Source organism: Mobula hypostoma, chromosome 27, assembly GCF_963921235.1.
Source record: "Mobula hypostoma chromosome 27, sMobHyp1.1, whole genome shotgun sequence".
Classification (NCBI taxonomy): Eukaryota; Metazoa; Chordata; class Chondrichthyes; order Myliobatiformes; family Myliobatidae; genus Mobula; species Mobula hypostoma.
The window spans coordinates 817,372-844,437 of record NC_086123.1 but is presented as its reverse complement, the minus strand read 5'-3'; the positions used below and the strand labels follow the sequence as shown (position 1 = coordinate 844,437).

The following is a 27,066-nucleotide window of genomic DNA, read 5'->3' as shown; positions in this document are numbered from 1 at the left end:
CTTTGTGATGGACTCGGCTGTATCCATAACATTTTGTAGACTGTTCCATTCCAGGGCACTCATGTTTCCATACCAGGCCGTGATGTAACCAGACAGAATACTCTCCATTGTGCACCTATAGAAGTTTTAGATGACATGCCAAATCTACACATACAAGGGAGAGGTACACTAAGAAAGTAGAGGTGCTGGTGTGCCTTTATAATGAAACCTACGTGCGGATCCCAGGACAGATCCTGCAATATGGTAGCAACAAGGAATTTAAAGTTACTGATCCTCCCCATCTCCGATCACCTAATGAGGACTAGTACTTGGACCTCCGGCTTCCTGCTCTTTGGTTTTGTTGATGTTGAGTGAGAACTTGTTGTTATTATAACAATGTTTCTCTATTCTAAACTCCAACCCTTTTACAATAAAGACCAATATACTGTCTTCACTCTGCATTACTCACTGCACCTGCCTGGCAACCCTTTCATTTGATTTATGCAAAATAACACTTAGATCTCTCTATACTTCACTCATTTACAATCTAGCTCCATTAAGATGATACCTTTTTTTGATTCTTCTTAGCAAGATCCTCATGCTTTCTCACATTAAGCTCCATTTACCAAGATTTCACCCAAACGATCTCTATTCTGGAGTCACAAGAGACTGCAGACACTGGAACCCGGAGCAGGACAATGAGCTGGTGGAGGAACTCAGTAGGTCAGGCAGCATCTGTGGAGGTAACTGAAGGGTCCAGGTGAAAGGTGTTGACCTGAAATGTCAACGATCTATCTCCCTCCACTGATGTTACCTGAACCACTAAGTTCCTCCAGCATCTTGCATTTTGCTATTTATATTCCATTGTAGTCATGATATCTTTCTCACAACATGATCTTCTACCTATGTCTGTACCATTGACAGATTTGCCTATCTTATATTCAGCCTATTCTTTCAGGCCCGGTATGCACAGGATCACAAGAGGCTGCAGAGGGTTAAAGACACATTCAGCTCCATCATGGGCATTATCATCCCCACCACGGAGGATATTTTCTAAAGGTGATGCTTCAGGAAGGTAGCAGTCATCATGAAGGACACTCACCACCCGAGACATGCCCTCTTCTCATTACTTCCATCAGGAAAGAGGTGTAGGAACCTGAAGACACACACTCAGTGCCATTGGAACAGTTTCTTCCCTTCTGCCATCAGAATTCTGCACAGTCCATGAACCCATTGACACTACTTCACTGTTCCTCTTTCACACTATTTGTTTATTTATTGATTGATTGATTGAAACTTACAGTAATTTTTTATACCTAGGACTGTACTGCTGCCAAAAAACAACAAATTTCTCAAAATATGTCAGGGATAATAACTCTGATATTCTGATAAATGGGAAATATTTGAGCGACCCTTGGGCAAACCACTAATTATGTCTTTCTACTCTAGAAAATACCAATTTATTTCAACTCTCAGTCTTCTATGAGATAACCATTCTTTAATCCACACTAATGTCACCCAATACTGATAGCAACAATTGAATGGATGATTTTTCCAGCTGCACAGGCAAATGAAAACAGTACAGTACAGGACCAGGCCCTTCAGCCCATGATATCTGTGCTAACCATGATAACAAATGATGTTCTCTACTATATCAGGTCTTTATCTCTCTATTCCCTGCCAGTTCATCTGCTCATCTAAATGCTTTTTGAACATTCCTATCGTATCTGCAGTCACACCTCTCCTGGCAGTGTGTTCCAGGATTTTAAAAAAAAGTCTGTCTCATAAAACTCCTCTAAACTTTCCTACACTCATCTTAAACCCTAATTCCGCCCTCGGATAAAGGCTCTGTCTATTCACCTCATCTAATCCTCTCATAATTTTACGTTCTTCATTCAGAGCACCCGTAAAGCTGCTGCACAGAAAAAAAGTTCCAACTTTCTTCATCTTTACCTTGTAGCTAATACTCTTTAATCACAGCAGCATCGAATTCAATCACTTCTGCACCCTCTACATCTTTCCTATAATGTAGCAGCCAGAACTGCGTACAATACTCCAAATGTGGCCCAACCAGAGTTTATACAGCTGCAATGTGACTTGTTAATGCCACATACTCAGAATGAAGACGGCCACTTGTGGGTACGGTATCATGAACAGTTGAGGCATGAGGTTGCATTCAATGGAGCTGGATGAGACTGATCAAAGTCCTAGAAAGATTTATAAAACAAGAGAGAAATAAAGAAACATAGAAAACCTGCAGCACAATACAGGTCCTTTGGCCCACAATGCTGTGCCGAACATGTACTTACTTTAGAAATTACCTCAGATTACACATAGCCCTCTATTTTTCTAAGCTCCATGTACCTATCAAAGACCCTATTGTATGAGCTTCCACCACTGTCACCGGCAGCCCATTCCATTCATTCACCACTCTGTGTAAAAACTTACCCGACATCTCCTCTGTACCTGCTTCCTCTCTACCCCGTCTTGAACAAGGGAAAAACATCTGTAACTCTCCAATCCTCCAGAACCTCTCCCGTCCCCACTGATGATGCAAAGATCATTGCCAGAGGCTCAGCAATCTCCTTCCTCACCTCCTGTGCGATATCTCATTCGGTCCCGGTGACTTATCCAGCTTGATGCTTTCCTAAAGCTCCAGCACATCCTCTTTCTTAATGTCTGTATGCTCAAGCTTTTCAGTCCACTGTAAGTCATCTGTACAATCACCAAGATCCTTTTCAGGAGTGAATACTGAAGCAAAGTATTCATTAATTACCTCTGCTATCTCCTCCAGTTCCATACACACTTTTTCACTGTCACACATCTTATCTTCTTGTTCTTCACATACTTGTAGAATGCCTTGGGGTTTTCCATAGTCCTGCTCAGCAAGGCCTTCTCGTGGCCCCTTCTGCCTCTCCTAATTTCATTCTTAAGCTCCTTCCTGCTAGCCTTATAATTTACTAGATCTCCATCATTACCGAGTTGTTTGAACCTTTCATAAGCTTTTCTTTTCTTCTTGACTAAATTTTCAACTGCCTTTGTACACCACGGTTCCTGTACCCTACCATTCTTTCCCTGTCTTATTAGAACGTATCTCTGCAGAACTCCATGCAAATATCTCCTGAGCATTTGCCACATTTCTGCTGTACATTTCCCTGAGAACATCTGTTCCCAATTTATGCTTCCAAGTTCCTGCCTGATAGTTTCATCTTTCCCCTTACTACAATTTAACACTTTCCTAACTTGTTTGTTCCTATACCTCTCTAATGCCATGGTAAAGGAGATAGAATTATGATCACTGTCTCCAAAATGCTCTCCCACTGAGAGACCTGACACCTGACTAGGTTCATTTCCCAATACCAGATCAAGTACAGCCTCTCCTCTTGTAGGCTTATCTACATATAGTGTCAGGAAACCTTCCTGAACACACCTAAGAAACTCCACCCCATCTAAACACCTCGCTCAGTAAATTAAAATCCCCCATCACTACAACCATGTTATTACTGCACCATTCCAGAATCTGTCTCCCTATCTGCTCCTCGATGTCCCTGTTACTATTGGGTGATCTATAAAAAACATCAGTAGTTATTGATCCCTTCCTGTTTCTAACTTCCACCCACAGAGACTCAGAATACAATCCGTCCACTACTTCCTCCTTTTCTGCAGCTGTGCCCCCACCTCTCAGATCAGCAGTGCCATGCCCTGCCTCTTTTGCCTCCCTCCCTGTCCTTTCTGAAACATCTAAAGCCTGGCACTCTAAGTAGCCATTCCTGCCCCTGAGCCATCCAAGTCTCTGTAACAACCACAACATCATAGCTCCAAGTACTGATCCATGCTCTAAGCTCATACGCTTTGTTCATGATCTGGATTTTGGCTTTGATGTGGTGACATCACAAAAGATAGTCTGGGTAAATATCTGTAAATGAGAAAGCTGTGTGTCTGAATATGGTGATGGGCAAACTGCAGATGCAACAAAGTATTGAAGTATTGTGAACAATTTTTGGTTCCTTATCTAAGAAAGATTGGGTTGGCGTTGGAGAGGGTCTAGAGGAGGTTCGCGAAAATGATCCTGCAAAAGAAGGGGTTAATATATGAGGAGCATTTGATGGCTCTGGCTCTGTATTCACCAGAATTTAGATGAATGAGGGAGTGATCTCATTGAAACCTATCAAATTTTGAAAAGCCTGGATAGAGTGGATGTGGAGAGGATGTTTCCTATATTAGTGGAGTTTCAGGACCAGGGGACATAGCTTCAGAGTGGAAGGACATCCCTTTAAAACAGAGATGAGAAGGATTTTCTTAAGCCTGTGGGTAGTAAATCTGTGAAACCCATTGCCACAGATGGCTGTGGAGGCTAAATGATTCGGTATATTTCAACCAGAGTTTGATAGTTTCTTGGTTAGTAAGGGAGTCAAAGGTTACCGGGGAAAGACAGGAGAATGCAGTTGAGGGAGATAATAAATTAGCCATGACAGAATGGTAGAGCAGGTTCAATGGCAAATGTGTAATTCTGGTCCTACTGTGTATCCTTTGGTCTTAAGGTCTAGTGCTTTGATGAGGAGAATTTCTTTGAAACTCAACTGAAGGTCAGTTGAAACAATGATGTATGAAGTATGTGGTTTAATTTGAATGAAAATGGAATTAAGACTACAGAGATCAATTTCTGGTATAAATCTTTCCCAAATTAAAAAAAAGACATTGCCTATGTACAATATTAATCTATGCCCATTCTATTTGCTTGATACGTAAATGCAATTAAACAGAACATTCCGCATTTCCCCTATTAACATCCAGTACATCAAGAATAAACAACCAAGAGTGAACATGTACAGCCATGGCGTATCAGCTAGTAGTTAACCCCATAACAGAAACAGTAACATCGGACTAATAACACTGAGGGGAAAGTGGAACTGAATGATAATTCGTTAATGAATGTAAGAGTAATTAAAAAATAATTATGAAAGAGCGCAAGATTATCATTAGGAAAGTAACTGTAATTATTGTCATTAAATTATGTATGGATTTTTTGGATAACTCTTTCAAGTCTCCAGGCTAAGTTCATCAGCACATTTGATCTTCAAGAATACATAATACTGTATAAATGATTTAAGCTAGCTGTTTCTGCACCATGAATGCAGATGGGACTTCACCTGTCAGTAAACCATAATGCAATTGTTTCCATTCATAATGAAAGATTTAGCATAAATTGACATTTAATTAAATTTCTAGTGTTTCAAAATAACTTTTAATTTTTCAGTGGCTTAATGAGACTTTCATACTCAGATCAATTAAAAGAAAATTCAAAATATGAGCAGGAGGAGGCCACTTGGCCCCTCAGGTCACTGTAGCAACTTCAACAAGTTAATGGCTGATCTCATCAAACATCATTTCCTGCCCGATTCCCAATTACCTTAATTCCCTGATATCCCTATATCTGTCTCAGAATGAAAAAAATGACCACTTGCTGAGATAGACAATTTCAAAGATTCATGAGTCTCTGTATGACGAACTTTCTCCTCATTTAATTTTCAAACAACTTTACTTAGAGATCGATTTTGAGGGTGGAAATTGAAGTCATGAGTGGTGTCAGCTTAGGTCTGTGCTTGAGTCAATGAAAAGAGGGTATAACTGGGCCACGTGTGAGGGCCTACAGCCACATCGTTGATCCATTGGAAATTAGAGGAATTCAAAGGAAAGTTGCGAAGCCTGAGAACAAGTTCAAATAGATGCAGGAGAGGGAAACTGATTGGATGTACGTACCAGAAAAAATGGAATGTCCTACAATCTTCCTGATGTACAGTATATGGACTGGACATTGGATATCTATGTTGAAGATGAGTTGGTGGTGACCAGTAAAAAGAGAGAGAGAGAGAGAGAGAGAGAGAGAGAGTGTGTGTGTGTGTGTGTGTGTCTGAAACTACTGGAATCTGGCAGTGACAGCTTCTAAATAAAGTGACCAGTGGAGGCCAGACCTATTCACTGTGAGAATCTGTGGTGATTTTAAGGTTATCATCAACAACCCAGTACTGAAAGCAGATCAATACCCTCTGCCCAGGATAGAGGATACTTTGGTAAACCTTTCTGGATGTTGTCGTTTGAAGTTAAATTGGACAGCTATATGGACAGGAAAGGAATGGAGGGTTATGGGCTGAGTGCAGGTCGGTGGGACTAGGTGAGAGTAAGAGTTCGGCATGGACGAGAAGGGCCGAGATGGCCTGTTTCCGTGCTGTAATTGTTATATGGTTATATGGAGGAAAACACTTTGGCAATGTGGTCTTAGCTGAGGCCTACCAGCTGATAGAAATGGAAGAAGAGTCCAAAGTGTTCCTCACCATCAACTCTCGCAAAAGGTTTTATTGCTAGAATAGACTTTTTTTTGGAGTAGCATCTGCACCTGTACTGCACTCTGATAGAAAGCTGTGGACCAGGTGCTACCAGGCTGCCCAGGCACTCAGTGTTACCTGGATGACATCATTGTTACCGATAAGGATGATAAGGACATCTCCAAAATCTCAAGACAGTGTTGAAAAGATTAGAAGATTATAGACACAGAGCAAGTGTGAATTCTTTAAATCAAGCATAGCTTACTGTGGTCACACTATTGATACACAAGCCTGCTGAGAAAGTTCAAGCAGTGGTGGATGCCCCAAGGACAAAAGATGTGTCATAGTTGAAGTTTTTTTAGGATTTGTCGACTATTATAACAGCTAAACCTGGCTGATGTTATCCACTCCCTGAACTCATTACTGCAGAAGAAATGGCAATGGACAAAGCAGTGTGAAGTGGCTTTCAAAAGAGTAAAGGAAATGGTGACATCAGACACTATACTCACATATTACGATCCACATCATCCAGTGAAACTTGCCTGTTACACCTCACCGTATGGTATAGGTGCAGTCATGTCACATGTAATGAGTGATGGCAGTGAACACCCCATAGGCTTTGCATCACGTTCCTTACTAATGCAGAGAAAAATTATGCACAGATTGACAGAGAGACCTTGAGTCTGGTTTGGGGTGTAAAACATTTTAACCAATACTTGTATGGGAGAGAGTTTACCCTCGTTACTGATCATCAACCAATAGTGTCTATCTTCAATCCTCAGAAGTGTGTTTCACTGACAGCAGCAGTGTGAACGGGGAGATGGGTTCTGTTTCTTGGAGACAACAATTAAAAGACTGAATTCAAGAGGACAAGTAATCATGGAAATGCCTTGTTTACCCATGGAAAAGGAAATAGTGGAAAAATGTACAAAAAAGACACAACTCTTGACATATTCTCCCTAACACAAATCAAAAATCTCTCTATTATGGCAGAGATGATCCAAAGGGAAACATGAAAAGACCTCACCCAAAATGGCTGGAATGTGCAGCAGAAACTCCAGCACTGAGATGAACTTGCCCTTGACAGAGGTTACCTTATTCAGGGATTGAGAGTTGTAGTACCATCCAAGCTGAGAGCTAAAATGTTGCAGGAGCTGTATGCTCGTCATCTAGGAGTGGTTAAAATTTTCATTTTCGAGTTGGCTCGAAGCTTTGTCTGGCGGCCCAGGAGAGATCAGCAGATTAAGCAGCTTGCTATGCACCGTGCAGGATGCCAACATGCCCAGAAGATGCCAAGAGCAGTGCCTCTCCAAACCTGGGAATGGCCTGCATTACCCTGGCAGAGGATTCATGCGGATTTTGGTGGACGAGCCATGGGCACAAATCTTTGATCGTAGCTAATGTAGCTACAAGTTTTCCCAATAGCCTCCACCACAGCCTCGCACACTGTTGATGTGTTGAGAAAATTTTTCTCAAGGACTGGTATTCTAGAACACTTAGTCAGTGAGAATGAACCACAGTTTGTGGCAGAACAGTTTCAGTCATTCCTAAGAAGTGAATGGAATAAGACATACTGCATTACATCTGCACTGTACCATCCAGTCACAAATGGCTTGGCAGAAAGGTTTGTCCAGAGTGTGAAGAACACACTGTGAGCAATGTCAACAGAACACACTACACTGACACGGAATCAGTAGCTTGCCAATTTCCTCCTTGCATATCACAATGCAGCACACTCCATTCAACCAACAAATCACCAGCAATGTTGTTCCAGGGCCATCCCTTGCATTCGCACTTGGGTCGCCTCAGACCCAATCTCAGAGGAGTATGCAGGACGAACAGCTGAGACAAAATGAAAGCTCACCAAACAAGGAGGATCAATGTTTCACTCACAGACAAGCAGTTCTGGTGAGAGACTACAGAGGTGATCAAAAGTGGGTATTCGGAAAGATTAAGGACAGAACTGCATCAGAATGGAAATTGCATCAGATATCATCTAGAGGCAACCTATCAATCAGTTGATGAGAGCGGAGTGAATTGCTAGAGTGGAGAGGGGCAGACCTACTTCCTGCAATCTGAAAGTCATCTCCTACGGCCATCTCAGAGGAGGCCCCAGAGCCTGAGATTGTTTCACAGCCACAAGTCTCACCTGCTAAACAGAGTGATTCCCCTTATCAGGAAAGACAATATCTCAAGAATAAGAAATCCTCCACGGCGATTAAATATTTAAGCCTGAATGTGACAATTTAGAATTTACTATGCTATGGATGTCTGTATGTGGTAGTTGTATAATATAATATACAGTGTATATAGTTGAGATGCATTCTTCATTGCACTGGAGTTTAGAACTAAGCAGTGAGGAGTGTTGTGTATTTATTATTTCAATAATATTTGAGTAATTTAGTAAATACATAGTTTGATTAAGTATTCTCTGTTGTTTATATAAATCATAATGGTTACATGTAAAACTACGGGAATTGCAAATATCTGCACGCTACCGTATGATACGTGTGTGCCTTAAAGAAAAACACAAAGTTAGACTTGCATTTCAGACTTCTGTGTTCTCCTTTGAATTAGTTTAATGCTTTGAAGTTACAAAACATGCCAATTAGGATGTCATAACTTTCTTCTTTATTGATCGCAGTGCCTGAGGTTGGACTTAAACAATTGCCAGTTGACTGTGCTTGTTAGTCCATAATGAAAATGGCAGAAGCAAACCAGATGAAAAAGAAGTGTAGACAGTACAGTGTGGACTATCTGAAATATAGATTCATACCAGCACCAAGCAACTGACAGCAGCCAGAGTGTCTGCTGTCTGAAGTCTTTTCAGAACAGTCAATGATACAGTCCAGGTTCCTTGAACATTTGAAGAGAATACACTCTAATTAAGCAAACAAGAACTTGGTTTATTTTCAGTCACTTTGTGAAAACTTTCAGAAATGGAAAACACTTCAAAACATGTTTTGCTTAGAATTCACAACAAGACAGTGAGGATTTGTGTGCTTCATATGGCATTTCATTACTCATTGCTAAATATGGAAAGCCCCATATGTCATGTTTTGTAACTTCAAAACATTAAACTAATTAAAAGGAAGACACAGGAGTTTGAGATGTGAGCCTAAATTCATTTTTTTTTTTACTTAAAGCAAGGCACACACATATCATGTAGTAGCGGGATTACATATGTAATTCATGAAATTTGATATATAATCCATAATGAATTATTTAAACAAAGAAGAATACTTAATCAAATAACATATATAATATATACAAGATTAATCAAATATTACTGAAATATTAAATACACAACTCTACTCCCTGCTTAGTGATAAATTCCAACACGATATAGTATGCATCTCAACTATACACACAATCTACTATATAATACAACTACTACACAGACATCCATAGCATAATAATTTTTCAGATAGTCCCATTCAGGCCTAGTGATTTAATTTCTGTGGAGGATCTCTTACTCTTGTGGGATAATGTCTTTCCTGACAAGGGAGGTCACTCTGCTTGGCAGGTGAGACTTGTGGCTGTGAAACAATCTCGGGTTCTGGGGCCTCCTCCGTGGTGGTTGCAAGAGTTGACTCGGAGACAGCAGGAAGTGGTTCTGACAGGTCTGTACACCTTTCTACTCCTTTTCTCGGCTTTTCTCTCTCTGATCTACTTCAATCCCATTCTTTTTCTTTCTCATGTTCCTTCTCCCTTTCACACCTTTCTCTTTCTCGCTCATATACTTTCTCTCTACCTTGTTCCTCTTTTTTCTGATTCTAGTTTGTGTGTCTTGATCTTGGGAAGGTCCATTTAGTTCAATGGATGATTCTCCTATTAGTCCTTCTATTACTTCCTTTACAATCTGATCTCTCCTCTTGGCTTTCTCATCTACAACATCACCCGATGAATCCTCTGTTTTCATATCCCCATTGACTCCATTCTTTTTGGCCTTCCATTCTTCCAGCTGGGCATTGGTCTTTACATCTGCTTTTACAGGCAGCTTTTTGTCTCCCACTTGAAGTTCATGCAATAATCTTAATGCACAAACAGTAAATTCTGGTTCTTTATATTCAAAAAAGCCAAATGCTTACAACTTTCCCAAAGTTCATTGAACTATCTTCCAGCTTAAAACCAAGCCACATTTCAGAGGTAACTGCCTGATTATCATATCAGAAACTTTCTTAGATACGTTACTTACAAAAGCTGTTGTAGTCAAACCACTGCTTTTGTCACTTTCATGATTCCTCTGAGCAGCATGGTCCTTCCTTGGTCCAATATGCTTTCCAATTGGAGGCACAGAAGCCGGCACCAATACCTGTTTGTCCTCTGTTGGGCAACGGTTCATGGTGTAGAGCATGGAGACAGCTGCGGCATCATCCAGTAGCCTTCTTAATTCAATTTCAGTTGGATTTATTGCAGGGGATGTGGCATGCGAATAGTGGATGGATCTTCATTCCAGTTGTAGTTGTTTCAGCCACGTACGTCCCCACAAAGCTGGCCCTCCTGCTTTGACCACATACAAGCCCAATGTGGCTTGTTGGTTGCTGTATTTTGCCTTTACAAAAGTCATTCTCACAGGAGTTATCCTTTTTCCAGAGTAAGTTCTTAGCTGGATATCTGCAGACTTCAGTTTATTATCTTTGAAATGCCATTCAAGCTCATTGTGTAGAATGACTAAGACAGCTAAGCCAGAGTCCAATGCCATTTTAATTAATTAACTGTTCACTTCTGATGTAAGCCATATTGCCTGTCTATTGTTCATTTTCACAATTTAAATCTCAAGACTACACAGTCCTGTGTCACTCTCATCATTATCAGATTTTTTATCGACATCATGCAGATTCATGCTCTTATTGAAACTACTGCTTGACTTTTTATCTTTTTCTCTCCCCTGTGCAGTCCATTTATTTTTGTCTGCCTGACATAATTTTTGTATGTGTCCTACTTTGTTGCATTTTTTGCATGTTTCACACTTAACCTGGCATTGGTCTGATGTATGTGAGCCCCTGCCACAACTGTATTACCATTTGTTCTGCTAAACCGCCTTCTGTTTAAAAGTTGCAATTTTGTTCATGCTCATTTTTATTTCTCACTGCAACCCAATTGAATCTCTGTGTGTGGTTTCCATTGAAACAGCGATTTCGACTGCTCTTACAAACGTAAGTTGTGTTTCAGTTAGGTGCGGTTTTTGAATGCTTTCTTTTGAGGATGATTGGGCAGGGTAGAGAAGGTGCTGATCTCCTACAGTAGACTTTCCTAAACTTTTTTGGTTACAACCCCTTGGCTCCCCCACCACATCCTCAGTGTCCCCCTCTTCCTTTCCAGCTATTACATTAAAAAAAAGCTATTAAGAATTTTGATTTCTGGTGCACAGTGAAAGAAAATATTAACTGCAAATTCAAAACAGTGACAAATAATTGTAAAAGTTATTCAAATCTATTTAGAGCTACAAATAAAATGATTTCCTTATTTAATGACAGTGGTAGAGCATACAGTGATGCTAGAAAGCTTGTGAACCCTATAAAATTTCTGTGTAGATATGACCTAAAATGTGATCAAATCTTTACACAATTCTTAAAACTAGATAGAGAGATCTAATTAAATAAGTAACACAAAAACATTATATTTGTTCATTTATTGATTGAGAAAAATTATCCAATATTACATATATTTGCTGGAAAAATTATGCGAACATCTGGGGTAATGCCTTCTACAAAAGCTATTTGGAGTCCGATGTTCCAATCAATGAGATAAGATGTAGAGGTGCCCTGCTCTATAAAAGGACACACAAAGTCAGGTTACTGACAGAGTCTGATCCTTTCATGGAAGATCTGTTTATGCGCATTAGGGTTCAATCAAAACAACTTTCAGGGCACCTCAGAAGAAGAGTTGTAGAGATGCATGAAGCTGGAAAAGGCTACAAAGGCAATTCTAAAGACCTGAGTGCTCATCAGTCCACAGTGAGAAAAATCGTCTACAAATGGAGGAGACTCATTTCTGTTGCTACTCTCCCTAGGAGTGTGCATCCTGCAAAGATCACAACAAGAACACAAAGGGTAACAGCAAAAGACCTGCAGAAATCCCTAGACCTTGCTAAAGTCTCTATTCGTGTGTCACTACAGAAAAAGCACTGAACGACAATGGTGTTCCCGGAAGGACACCTCAGAGGAAACCGCTGCTCTCCAAAAAAAAAACCATTGCTGCGTGTCTCAAGTTTGCAAAGGACTATCTGGATGTTTTACAATGCTTTTGGGACAATGTTCTGTGGACAGATGAGACAAAAGTTGAACTTTTTGGCAGAAATGCACATTGCTATCCTTGGAGAAAATTGGCACTGTGCACCAACACCAAAACCTCATCCCAACTGTGAAGCATGATGGAATGTGAAGCTTTGCTGACCCAGGGCTGGATAGCTTGCAACCATAGAGGGAATAATGAATTCGAAATTGTATCAAGACATTTTACAGGAGAATGTCAGCGTAGCAGGCCATCACCTGAAACTTAATAGAAGATGGATAATTGAACAAGACAATGATCCGAAAGACAAGAGTAAATCAACAACAGAATGGTTTAAAAAGAAGAATGTTCATGTTTTGGAATGGCTGAGTCAAATCTTGACCTTAATCCTATAGAAATGTAGTGGAAGGACCTGAAGCAAGCAGTTCAAGCAAAGCAGCCCACCAACATCCCAGAGCTGAAGCAGTTTTGTAAGGAGGAATGGCCTAGCTGACGTGCAGGACTGATCAACATTTACCGGAAACATTTGGTTGGAGTTATTGCTGTACAAGGGGTTTACCAGTTACCGAAAGCAAAGGTTCACATACTTTTTTTCAACAAATAAATGTAATATTGAGAAAAATGCTCCGGGGACTTCCGGTAGCGCTCATGGAGTGAAGTCACGTTCTTGACTCGCTCCATTACCTCTGAGTTTTTCTTCTTATGATCAGCTATATTTTAATTAACCATTAAGGCATCAACTTTTACAATACTTTGAAATAAATTGGGCTGTCCGATAATTGGATGCGTTTAAGGCCTGCTATGTCTAAGAATGGAAAAAACGGGAAGGATGGCAAACCTCCGGTTAAACCGAAAGGTACTGATTTCCCTCCGACTGAACCACTGGTGACTTTGAAAGCTATATCGGAGCTAATTCAAAGGGAAATTTCAACCTCTGTTACGGAGCTGATTGTGCGGAAATTTCAACTAGTTTCCAGAAAGTTGCCGATTCAATCGAGAAGATACAGATATCTATTACGGAACATCGGTCGGCTATATCTGATCTTCAAAAATCCACGCAACAATGTGAGCTCAAGATGGAGAAAATCGAAGAAACAATTAATGTAATGAAGAAGAAACTCGACTTTCCGACCTTTAAAAACTCTGACTTAGAATCTAGAATGCGACGGCAGAATCTTCGAATGATTGGGGTGCATGAAGCTGTTGAATCCAATAACCCTATGAAGTATTTTTCTCAACTTTTAAAAGATGCATTTCCTACTGTATTTCCTGACCAACCACCGTTATTGGATCGTGTTCACAGAGTTCCATCATACTCGCCTAGGTCAGATAAACCTAGACATGTCATTTTACGTTTTCATTACTTTCAAGACAAGGAGAACCTGTTTCGATTTGTTCGATCTAAAGGTTTCATTGATTTTTTGGATCTTAAGTTCCGATTCGTGGAGGATTTCAGTAAACCAATCCGGGATCAACGGGTTCGTTACAGATCTGTGATGTCGGAACTCTACAAGATGGATTTAAAACCAGCGTTGCTTTATCCTGCACGTTTAAGGATTCGCACGTTGGATGGAGCCCTCCGTTTTTTTGAATCTCCATCGGATGCCCAGAGTTATCTGGATCAATTTTCACTTTCAACATCTTAATCGTAATATTTTAACTATCTCAGTTGATCGGAGGTTGTGAATTTGTCGGTCTTAATTTTTTTTTGCCCTATTTGGGCAGAAAAGTTTATTTTTGATTACTTAATATGGTTGCTAAACTTTCTTTTTAACTGCGTCATTTCTTTCTTTTTCCCAGGGGATTCTGGGTGGTTACTTCCTTATCGTCATTTTACGTATTTCCTTTGTGGCCTTAAATTTTGTAGTTTTTTTTAAATCTATTTTGTTTTGTAGGTTTTTATAACTAGTTTATGTTAATAATCTCATTTTTTTTTTGTTGTTTTGTTTACTCATGGGTCTGGGGTTTATTGTGGTTTTTTTAATATTTTCTGGCTTTTATTCTGTTATGTGTTTATTTTAATTGAGTTATCTTTTTTTATTCTTTTACTGTTTTATAATCAGCTGATCTTTTTTATATTTACACTTTTTTTTAGGAAGCGTATACCGGAAGTCATGGGGGTAGTTTTAGTGCTTGCTTCTTTCGGGCTGGTCTGCGTTAGATTTAGCCTTGGGGTCATGGGGTGGTGGGAGGGGCTTCACGTTTTAGTTTCTTTCTTCTTGGGCTATATATATTATTGAAGTATTGGTTGCGTTCTTCTTCTCGGTATCTCTTGTATGTTCTGTTCCCTTTCCGGGTTCGTGGGTCGAGCCTATCGTCAATCCTCCTTGTTGCGGGTTGACTTTAGGGTTTATGGAGTCTATTATTAATTTTGTCTCCTGGAATACTAATGGTCTTAATCATCCTATTAAAAGGAAAAAAGTTTTTAAAGTGTTCCGGAGACTTAAAGCACAAATTTTATTTTTACAAGAGACCCATGTGCGGAGGGGGGACAGACTACGTTTTTTTAAATTCTGGAAGGAACAACAGTTTCATTCGAACTCCAATGCTAAGATTCGAGGCGTCTCTATTTTTATAGACTCCTCAGTTACTTTTATACAACATGATATTATTTCTAATCCGAATGGTAGGTTTTTATTGGTTAGTGGTTTACTATTTAATAAAAAAAGTAGTTTTGGTTAATGTTTATGCTCCTAATATGGACTGTCCGGAATTTTATAAATCATTATTCAATCAGTTCCCGAATTTAAATGAGTTTTCATTGATCTGGGGCGGAGATCTTAATACCTGTTTGTCTCCAGCTTTGGACCGTTCGGCTCCTCTACGGACCTTAGCTAATAAATCTGCAACTTTGATTAATTCATTCCTTTCTGATTCTGGGTCGACGGACATTTGGTGTTTTTTGCATCCTCAGGAAAAAGATTTTTCTTTTTTTTCACATGTTCATCATTCCTATTCAAGAATTGATTATTTCTTTATTGATTATCGTCTTATTTCCTCAGTGATTAAATGTGATTATGACTCTATAACCATTTCGGATCATGCTCCACTTAAGCTTTCTATTAAAATTCTGGCCAATATACAAAATAATAGACAATGGCGTTTTAATTCGCTGTTGCTTCAGGACTTGGACTTTGTTAACTTTATGAATGAACAGATTGATCTTTTTTTTTACAATGAACTATACAGAGGATATTTCTGTCAACATTCTTTGGGACACTTTTAAAGCTTATATTCGTGGTCAGATTATCTCGTATTCTGCTGCTTTGAGGAAGAAGCTGAAGCAGGAGGAGTTGGTAACTGTGGACAGGATTAAGGAAATTGATAAGAAATATGTTACAGCTCCTTCTGAGGAGTTATATAAACAAAGAACTGAACTTCAAATGGAACACAGTTTATTACTCTCGTCCTCGATTGTAAACCAATTAAAGAAAACAAGAAGTGAATTTTATGTACACAGTGACAAAATTGGCAAACTGTTGGCTAATCAATTGAAGTCTAATTATGCTAAATCTCAAATTAATCAGATTTATAACCAAAATGATTGACTGATACTTGATCATGTGGGGATTAATCAAACCTTCTGTGATTTTTACTCTTCCTTATATCAATCAGAGTCTCCTCGAGATTCTAAATATATGAATGATTTCTTAGATAATTTAGACTTCCCTGAGATTTCACAGGATATGTCTTCTATGTTAGATACTCCCATTACCATGGATGAGATTAAGAATGTTATTTTCTCTATGAATTTGGGGAAAGCTCCTGGCCCTAATGAGTTTACCGTAGAATTTTATAAATGTTTTGCTCCTTCATTAATCCCTTGGCTCTGTAGGGTTTTTGAGGCTTCATTGAAACTTGGTAAACTTCCTGAATCTTTCAATAGAGCGTCAATTTCTCTAATATTAAAGAAGGATAAAGATCCTGCTCAATGTGCATCTTATAGACCAATATCTTTATTAAATGTTGATTCTAAAGTTTTTTCTAAGTTATTAGCAAATAGATTAGAAAAAGTACTTCCTTCTATTATTTCGGAAGACCAAACGGGTTTTATTAAAGGTCGTTACTCTTTTTATAATATTCGCACACTGTTAAATATCGTTTATACTCCCTCACAAAATGTTCCTGAGTGTGTTATCTCTTTAGATGCTGAGAAAGCTTTTGATAGAGTAGAATGGCCTTATTTATTTAAGGTGCTTGAAATGTTTAATTTTAGCTCGAAATTTATATCCTGGATTAAACTGTTATATCATTCTCCTGTGGCCTCGGTCCGTACTAACTCTTTAAGTTCACCTTTTTTCCCTCTTTTTCGAGGTACTCGACAAGGTTGTCCTCTTAGTCCCTTATTATTTGATATTGCATTAGAACCTCTTGCAATTGCCATTCGAGAATCTCCAAATATTACTGGGATAACTCGGGGCTTAAAGTCCCATAAATTATCACTCTATGCTGATGATTTACTTTTATATATTTCTAATCCTCAAAAATCCATCCCAGCTGTTTTAGAGCTATTTGAACAATTTGGTCTTTTTTCAGGTTATAAATTAAATCTTAGTAAGAGTGAACTCTTTCCGATTAATAAACAACTTCCCTTATATTATAAATTTCCATTTAAATTGATTAATAATTATTTTTCATATCTTGGGATTAAAATTACTTGTAAATACAAAGATTTATTTAAGACTAACTTTTTACCATTAATAGACCATATTATTCAACTTTCATCTAAATGGTTTCCTTTATATTTAACTTTCATTGGTTGTATTAATGCAGTTAGGATGTTTTTTTTTGCCAAAATTTTTATATATATTTCAGGCATTACCAATCTTTGTTCCAAAATCTTTTTTTGACAAAGTTGACTCTAAAATTTCTTCATTTATTTGGCAGAATAAAAACCCGAGACTGGGTAAAATACATTTACAGAAAGCTACGAGAGATGGAGGCTTAGCATTACCTAACTTTAGATTTTATTATTGGGCAATTAATATTCGACATATGAAATTCTGGTTACTTGACCAGGATATACTATCCATTCCTAAATGGGTAGCATTGGAATTACAATCTGTTCAGGGTTATACACTTGGCTCTATTTTAGGTTCCTCTCTTCCTTTTGATTTGAAACGCCTTAAACAGGTGTCTAACCCGATAGTTAAATATACCTTACGTATTTGGTTTCAATTCAGAAAATTTTTTGATCTTAATCAATTTGGGTTAGCGATTCCTATTTTAGGTAACATATTTTTTCCTCCCTCTTTTACGGATCGTGCTTTTCAAATTTGGAAGACTAAGGGTATTTCACGGTTTTTGGATTTATTTTTAGATGGTTCCCTTATGTCTTTTGAACAATTATCTAATAAATATAACTTATCAAGAATACATTTTTTTAGATATCTACAAGTTAGAAATTTCCTAAGTACTATACTTTCTTCCTTTCCAATGCTTCCTCCTACATACATTTTAGATACTATAATCAACCTTAATCCATGTCAGAAAGGTGCATCGGCTATGATTTATAATATTATTATGAAACTTAGGAAAGCTCCATTTGATAAGATTAGGGTAGATTGGGAACAGGAATTGGGGTTTACCATTTCCGTGGATGACTGGGGGCAGATTTTACAATTAGTCAATACTTCCTCTATCTGTGCTAAACATTCCCTAATTCAATTTAAAGTTGTTCATAGAGCACATATGTCCAAAGATAAGTTAGCGCGCTTTTATTCTCATATTAATCCTTTTTGTGATAGATGTCCGGGGCAGATACCCTCTTTAACTCATATGTTTTGGTCTTGCCCTACTTTGGAAATTTTTTGGAGAGACATTTTTAATATTATCTCCAAGGTATTGAATATAGATATCTCTCCTCACCCTATTACTGCTATCTTTGGACTACCTAAAATTTCCAGTAATCTTTCCCCTTCAGCCCGTAGAATGATTGCATTTCTTACTTTAATGGCGAAAAGATGTATCTTACAACATTGGAAAGAGCTTAATGCTCCAACCACCTTTTTTTGGTTTTCTCAGACGATTTTATGCTTGAATCTGGAGAAAATTAGAAGCAATCTTTATGACTCCTCATTTAAATTTGAACAGACTTGGAGATCTTTTATTCAATATTTTCATTTAATGTAATATATACCCTTCTTGTTTTTTTTCACTGTTTTTAATGGAGGTCGGGATTGAGGACGTGATTTTAAGTTTAACTCTGTTTGGTTTTAAGTTAGCCCATTGCTTTGCTTTGCTTTTAGTTAGTTGCACGGTGGGTTTTTTTTTCCTTTCTCTATTGATATATATATAAAATTAGTATACTATTAAGTTACCTTGGTATGTTATGTTTAAATTACATTGTTTGTAGTATTTTTTTTGTATTAATATCTTCTGTAATTTTATTATATTCTAACAGTGTATTAGTGTCTATATGGCTTACCTTTTTGTATACTTATTCAATAAAAAGATTTAAAAAGAAAGAAAGAAAAAAATGCTCCAATAAATAAATGAACAAGTATAATGTTTTTGTGTTTTTTATTTAATTGGGTTCTCTTTATCTAGTTTTAGGACTCAAGTGAAAACCTGATCACATTTTAAGTAATATTTATACAGAAATAGAGTAAACTCTACAGGGTTCACAAACTTTCTAGCAGCACTGTACATTAGTAGTCCAAATATTCACTGCTTCATTAATTTTTCACCTTTCCATGAGATGGCTGGGCTTGCTACAGTGATATCAGCTTCTCAACATCAGGCTGAACGTCATTCAGGAGATGCAGATCTCCACATTCAGTAATTTGCAATCTGTTTCCTTGCTTTGAAAGAAGCTGGGTGGCCGCACTGAAACTGCACTCCACTAAACATGACGTTAGAAAGGCAATAAAGAACACCTTGACCTTATTCTACAGTGCAGGATAGCGTTCAGAGATTTCTTTCTGCAACCAAAAGTCTTATATGACTTTTTACAGTTCGAAGTCACTTTGTAGCGAGACCAGCTTTTCCTCCATCTTTCCTGTTAACTCCTCTTTACAGGTGTTTGGGAATGATGGTGCCCCATTTGTTGCACAAGAAAGAATGTTGATAAGCGGAATGTCCTTCTCTTTAAAAAAATTGCTCAACAAACCAAAATATTAATTACCCCTTTGTATCTCTTTCTAGTCCCCTTGCAAGTAACATCTCTTGAACCATACTTTTATCTTTTATAAAGCCAAGATAACCAAGAAGCAAAGAATCATTGCCTGGCAAATCTGACTACTCCAACAGCAGTGCAAATTCTGTTGCCCTAAGTATGTTGCACAATGTGTCTTCCACATTCTCAGACATTTCATTTGTTCATCTTTGAAAAGAGTTGTCACTGAGTGGAAATGCTTTAATTATTTGTTCTGGTGACTTACACAAACTGTACTCAGAACTTCCCTTCCTACCGGCAGAAGCAGTTCTTCTTCAATTATTATGTGATGTTGTGTATTTAATATTTCAGTAAGAGATTGTGTGTGTGTGTGTGTGTGTGTGTGTGTGTGTGTATGTGTGTGTGTGCGCGCAGTCTGATTTAGCATTCTTGCTCATTTAAATAATTCATTGCAGGTTATATGTAAAAACATGCAAATTGCATATGTCATCACACTACCATGTGATAGGTGTGCGCCTCGCTTAAAGAACAAAGTTAGACTCATTTATGACTCTTGTGTCTTCCACTGAATTAGTGAGTCATCCTCACCCTTCTCCACCACTTGATCCCAAATCAGACTGATGGAGGTCAGTAGGAACACAGAGTCCAGACTGACTCTCTGCAGGACCATCCAACTTATCCCAATTTCCACATTTCTAGTATCCATCAAGTTCCTTTTATTCTCACTAGTACTGATTCTGTCTCCAATAGCCCTTACTTCTAACAGTTCTTATCACTTTTTCCAAAAATCTTTTCCTCTTCGGTGCTTGAGAGATGAATCACCCATGGAGCACTGCCGTAAGAAAGCAGCATCCGTCATCAAGACCTCCAGCATTCAGGCCATGCTCTCGGCTCACTACTACCGTTAGGCAGGAGGTAAAGGAACCTTAGGTTCAGGAACAGGTATTACCCTACAATGATCGTTCCTGGACTGGTGTAGATAACTTCAGTCACCACAGCCCTGAACAGATTACATAACCTTCAGGCTCACTTTCAAGGACTCTACAACTCATATTCTCAGTATTTGATAGTTTTTTTAAATTTGTTCAATGTATCTCTTGCAAATTGGTTGCTTGTCAATCTTTATATATATATATTTTTTTATAAAATGTATTGTATTTCTTTATTTTCCTGTATTTCAAATAGACCTGTATATGGTAACATACATGTAATTTGATAATAAACTGATATTGACTTTGAAATATTGAGGCAAATGTGTTTGAGTGTCAGTTTTATTTTTGCTTGTGTAGTTCTTTCCTTTATTTTCTGGTACTTGGGTTTAGTTGGAGAAAAATCTGGCTGTGAACTGCTATTTTGTTTGATTGAAAATTTTAAAAAACTGCAAATGGCAGGAAGCTGAAATGATACTCATCAGATCAGGCAGTAGCTGTGCAGAGGAGAAATTGAAACCTGTGTTGAAGTGTCTTCATCAGAATTGAGAAAGAGGAAGTCTGGATAGGACACAGGGGATATTTCAAAGTTCAAAGTACATTTTATTGTCAAAGTATATATAAATTATACACCTTGAGAATTGCCTGCTAATTATTTGAATAGAGTGAGATGTTGGCTCATCTTAGAGGGAAGACCTTCGATCTGAAACATTAACACTGCTTCTCTTTCTACAGATGCTGCCTGACCTGTTGAGTGTTTCCAGAATATTTTTTTTCCTACTGAGTACAATGCAGGTACAATTTTTCCATTAAAGATTGATGGATTTTGGCTAGAGTAAAACAGCACTCCTTTTCTTCCAATGGTTTTTGAGTTTGTAGTTTGAAAGAACACTAACTACATTATTCTTTTGCACTACTAACTTATATTTTTTATATTTCTCATTGTAACTTACAGTATTTTTATGTATTACACAGTACTGCTGTACAAATGGAAACAAATTTAATAATAAACCTGATTCTATTTCTGAGCAAATGGCAAAACATAGTCCATGTGAATTGAAATTTTGTAAACAGCAGCAAAAAGAAATCAAGGCCAAAACTACTGCAAAGTCTTCCAATAATTATTGATTCACTAACAACTGGGGCTTGTTTATGCAATTCGAATTTTACACATCAAATATTCTCAATCACGCCATTTCCTAAATCTTTAGACAAGATTGGCCCAATCAGCTCCAATCCACTCAAAGACAAGTGATGTCACTTTGCATAGCCTTTGATTGAGAAGTTGGTGTACTGTATATCTAAACTATGTGGGAGAATGTTTCACACTGCAGTGCTATAGAGGGAAATGCACTGAGCGATTGTTACTGGGCTTACATCGTCTGGCAGATTCGTGGGTCAGCTCCAGTCGGTAGACAGACAGCCGGTTTGGGCCTCCGCAAGTGCTGCTCTTTTCCCCCTTGCATTCCATGCTGCATTCGGAGTCACTGGTGTTCTGGGCCTGGATCTTGTGCCCACAGTAACATTCAGCTCCAAACTCCAGGCCAGCATACTGATAACCCCTGGAGATACAAATAAGAGAGGCTGTTAACAGGGTGACACTGCGGCACAGCAAATCGAGCTGCAACCCCACAGCTCCAGCTGAGCTGGATACAGTCCCTAGCTCAGTTACTGTATGTATGGAGTTTGCACATTCTCCAAATGATGGTCTGGGTTTTGAGAGAGGTAGCTTGGTAGCATAGTGGCTAGGGTAAGGCTTTACAACAGCAGTGATCGGCGTCCAATTCCCACCACTGCCTATAAAAAGTTTGTATTTTCTCCACATGAGGTGTGGTGCTCCAGCTTCCTCCCACATTCTAAAGACGTATGGAATAGGGTTAGTAAATTGTGGCAACCATCATCAAGAGGTCTAGTTGATGTTCAGACCAAACATCAGAATGGTGAAGAAATGTGGTCTAAATAATTTTCACTATGGAATGATTGGGTGCCAGATGGGGCAGTTTGAGTATCTCAGAAAGTGCTGATCTCCTGCGATTTTCACACACAACAATCTCTAGAATTTACAAAGAATGGTGTGAAAAACAAAAAAAAACATCCAGTGCGCGACAGTTCAGTGGTGAAAACTTGAGAGAGGCCAGAGGAGAATGGCCAGATTGGTTCAAGCTGACAGGACAGTGACAGTAACTCAAATACAACAGTGATGTGCAGAAGAGCATTCCTGAACACACAACACGTCAAACCTTGAAGCTGATGGGCTACAGCAGAAGAAGAGCACAAACATACACTCAGTGGGCACTTTATTAGGTACAGGTGATACAGTATCTAGAAAAATTGACCACTGTGTACTGTACAAATCCTTATTACATTGTGAGCATGAATGAAAAAGAGAATGATAGATGGAATTCCATGACCTTACCTTTCAGCACAGTTGTCCTGGCAACGAAATATGGTCATCTTTCTGTAGTCAAAGAATGCTGTTCCCCTTAGTGCCCTCTGCTTGGTGGTGTCGAGATAACAGCCAATATATCTTGCTAGGATGGAGAGAGGAAGAGAAAGTAAATAAGTTTCACACAACAGCAATAAATAAAACCTGGAGATATAGTGTGGTGATTCACCATAAGGCCATACAACATTGGAGCTGAATTAGGCCATTTAGCCCATTGAGACTGCTTGGCCATCCCTCATCATTGACTTTACTATCCTCTCCAGCCTATTCTCCTGCCTTCTCCCCATGACCTTTGATGCCCTGAGTAATCAAGAACCTATCAACCTCTGCTTTAAATATGCCCAATTACTTGGCCTCCACAGTTGTCTATGGCAATCAACTCTATAGATTCACCACCCCGTGGTTAAAGAAATTCCTCTTCATCTCTGTTCTAAATGACATCTCTCTATTCTGAGGCTGTGCTGTCTGTTTCTTGATTCTCCCACAATAGTAAACACTCTCTTCATATCCACTCTATCTAGGCCTTTCAATATTCGATAGATTTTAATGAGATTCTCCCCACCCCCACACAACATGAGATATGCCCTGGGGCAAGAAAAATTCCCATTGCTACTTTCTAATAAAAATTCTCCTGTTTCACAACAGCCCTAGTGCCTTGATACCGTAACGGTTAGCATGTTGTTATTATGAGGAAATCTGCAGATGCTGGAATTTCAAGCAACACACATAAAAGTTGCTGGTGAACACAGCAGGCCAGGTAGCATCTATTGGAAGAGGTACAGTCGACGTTTTGGGCCAAGATCCTTCGTCAGGACTAAATGAAAGAAGAGCTAGTAAGAGATTTGAAAGTAGGAGGGGGAGGGGGAGATCCGAAATGATAGGAGAAGACAGGAGGGGGAGGGATGGAGCCAAGAGCTGGACAGTTGATTGGCAAAAGGGATTTGAGAGGATTATGGGACAGGAGGCCTAGGGAGAAAGAAAAGGGGGAGGGGGAAAGACCCAGAGGATGGGCAAGGGGTATAGTGAGAGGGACAGAGGGAGAAAAGCAGAGAGAGAAAGAATGTGTGTATATAAATAAATAATGGATGGGGTACGAGGGGGAGTTGGGGCATTAGCGGAAGTTTGAGAAGTCAATGTTCATGTCATCAGGTTGGAGGCTACCCAGATGGAATATAAGGTGTTGTTCCTCCAACTTGAGTGTGGCTTCATCTTTACAGTAGAGGAGGCCGTGGATAGACATGTCAGAATGGGAGTGGGATGTAGAATTAAAATATGTGGCCACTGGGAGATCCTGCTTTAGCCACCTCCAACGGGATCCCACCACGAAGCACATCTTTCCCTCCCCCCCCCCGCTTTCCGCAGGGATCGCTCCCTACGCGACTCCCTTGTCCATTCGTCCCTCCCATCCCTCCCCACTGATCTCCCTCCTGGCACTTATCCTTGTAAGCGGAACAAGTGCTACACATGCCCTTACACTTCCTCCCTTACCACCATTCAGGGCCCCAAACAGTCCTTCCAGGTGAGACGACGCTTCACCTGTGAGTCGGCTGGGATGATATACTGCGTCCAGTGCTCCCAATGTGGCCTTCTATATATTGGCGAGACCCGACGCAGACTGGGAGATCGTTTTGCTGAACACCTACGCTCTGTCTGCCAGAGAAAGCAGGATCTCCCAGTGGCCACACATTTTAATTCCACATCCCATTCCCATTCTGACATGTCTATCCACGGCCTCCTCTACTGTCAAGATGAAGCCACACTCAGGTTGGAGGAACAACACCTTATATTCCGTCTGGGTAGCCTCCAACCTGATGGCATGAACATTGACTTCTCTAACTTCCGCTAATGCCCCACCTCCCCCTCGTACCCCATCCGTTATTTATTTATATACACATATTCTTTCTCTCTCTCTCCTTTTTCTCCCTCTGTCCCTCTCACTATACCCCTTGCCCATCCTCTGGGTTTTTCCCCCCCTCCCCCTTTTCTTTCTCCCTCGGCCTCCCATCCCATGATCCTCTCATATCCCTTTTTCTGGCTGTCCAGCTCTTGGCTCCATCCCTCCCCATCCTGTCTTCTCCTATCATTTCGGATCTCCCCCTCCCTCTCCCACCTTCAAATCTCTTACTAGCTCTTCCTTCAGTTAGTCCTGACGAAGGCTCTCGGCCCAAATCGTTGACTGTACCTCTTCCAATAGATGCTGCCTGGTCTGCTGTGTTCACCAGCAACTTCTATGTGTGTTGCTTGATGCTATAGTCCGGGGTGTCGGAGTTCGGAATTCAATTCCAGTGTTGTCTGCAAGGAGTCTCTATGCCCTCCCTATGGAATGCGTGGGTTTCTTTTGGGTGCTCCGGTTTCCTCCCACAGTCCAAAGACGTACCAGTTAGTAATCTAATTGATCATTGTAAATTGTCCTGTGATTAGACGAGGGTAAAATCGAGAGTTGCTGGGTGGCGTGGCTCGAAGGGCCAGTTGGGCCTATTTTGCGCTGGTGCCTGTTAGGTTCCATGGTCTCTCGTTCTCCAAAGCAGTCCAAAGCAGTCCTGAAGTCTCCAAGCCTGGATGTCCAAGACTCCACTGAGAGAGTATTGTCGGGGAAGGTGAGGAAGGTAATGGGCCAGAGATTCTGCTGACTGAGCTCACTGGTTCCCTATCCTTGGACCACATTACCTCTTTGGTGTGACCCAGGTCTGGTCTTCTGTTGGAAGGCCAGACTTCAGCTGATTGGTCAGGCCAGCGAGGGGATGAAAGCTGACAGGAGTTAGGAGGGAATACAGAGGTGACATTACAATCAGACCAGCCAAAGTCTTGTTGAACATTGGAGCTGTCTACTGGGCTTGTGTACTGACTCCTGCTCTGACTTCATACATTTGAACGTTCTTGTCCTAAATGTCAATGGCACTATATGTCTTAGAGGTACAGTGCATGGAAATGGGCCCTTCAGCCCAACTGGTCCATGCTAACCCATTTGCCTGGGTTTGGCTCAGATCGTCTTAAAACCTTTCCTATTGATGTACCTGTCCATGAACTTTTAAAAATATTATTAATGTACCTGCCTCAACCACTTCCTCGGGCAGCTTATTCCATATACAGACCACTCTCTGGATAAGAAAAAAGAAGCTGCTCTACAAGTTCCTTGAAATATCTCTCCTTGCATGACAAATTTATGCTCTCTAGTCCTTGATTCCCCAATTCTGGGAAAAAAAATAAATCTGAGTATCTGAGTGCCTTCATCCTATTTACACTCCTCTTGAGTTTATACATCTTTGTAAGATCACAACTCATTGTCTATACTCCAGTGAATAAAATCCTAGCCTGCTCAAACTTACTCAGTCCCTTGAGTCCTGGCACTGTTCTTGTAAATAATTTCTGCACTCTTCCCAGCTTAATGGTGTCTTCCCTATAGTAGGTTAATCAAAATTCCACACAATATTCCAAATACAGCCTCACATCCCAACCTCAATACTCATTACTCTGACTGATCAAGGGCAGTGTGCCAAAAGCCTTCTTCACCATCTTGTCTACTCATGATACCTATTTCAGAAAAGATTATCCTTCCAATATTGAAGCAAGGCAACTTAGATAAGACGTGCAATGTTTGCTGATTCTCGTAATAATCCCAATCAGAAGGAAGAAAATAGAAATCAGTGCAGAACTATTACAAACCAATCTGTGGAAAATGTTATTCCTTCTTGCCAGTACAGTTAGTTCCTATTCCCCCTCATCACCAGTTCCCTTCCTCGCTTCTAAGTTTGAGAATTCAAACTACTATAGTGCAAAGCATCCAACACCGCACTCTACAAAGGACCACGGTAGTGAGCTTAGTTAGGGTGGACAAACAGAATCTTTTCCCCAGGATAGAAATGTTAAATAGTCATAGAATAATGTAGCACAGAAACAGCCCCTGTGGTCTAACTGGTCCATGCTGACTACAGCATCCTCCCTGCTAGTCCTAGTGGCCTGCGTTCAGCCTATCACCCTCCGAGCATCTCCCCTCTGTACTAATCCAAATGCCCTTTAAAGGTGGAAATGGTATCA

At 39.7% G+C, this 27,066-nt stretch overlaps 1 protein-coding gene across 1 annotated transcript in view; it reads right to left on the bottom strand.

Annotated features, from left to right (window-relative positions):
- LOC134338486 (sialate:O-sulfotransferase 2-like) overlaps nucleotides 1-27,066 on the bottom strand; it is a 243,766-nt gene that overhangs the window by 88,824 nt on the left and 127,876 nt on the right. The window contains exons 2-3 of the mRNA XM_063034331.1: nucleotides 23,002-23,116; nucleotides 21,963-22,147 (exon numbers count right to left, since the gene is read on the bottom strand). Of these exons, the coding sequence (XP_062890401.1) occupies nucleotides 21,963-22,147; nucleotides 23,002-23,116 (300 nt within the window). The remainder of the gene's footprint in view (nucleotides 1-21,962; nucleotides 22,148-23,001; nucleotides 23,117-27,066) is intronic.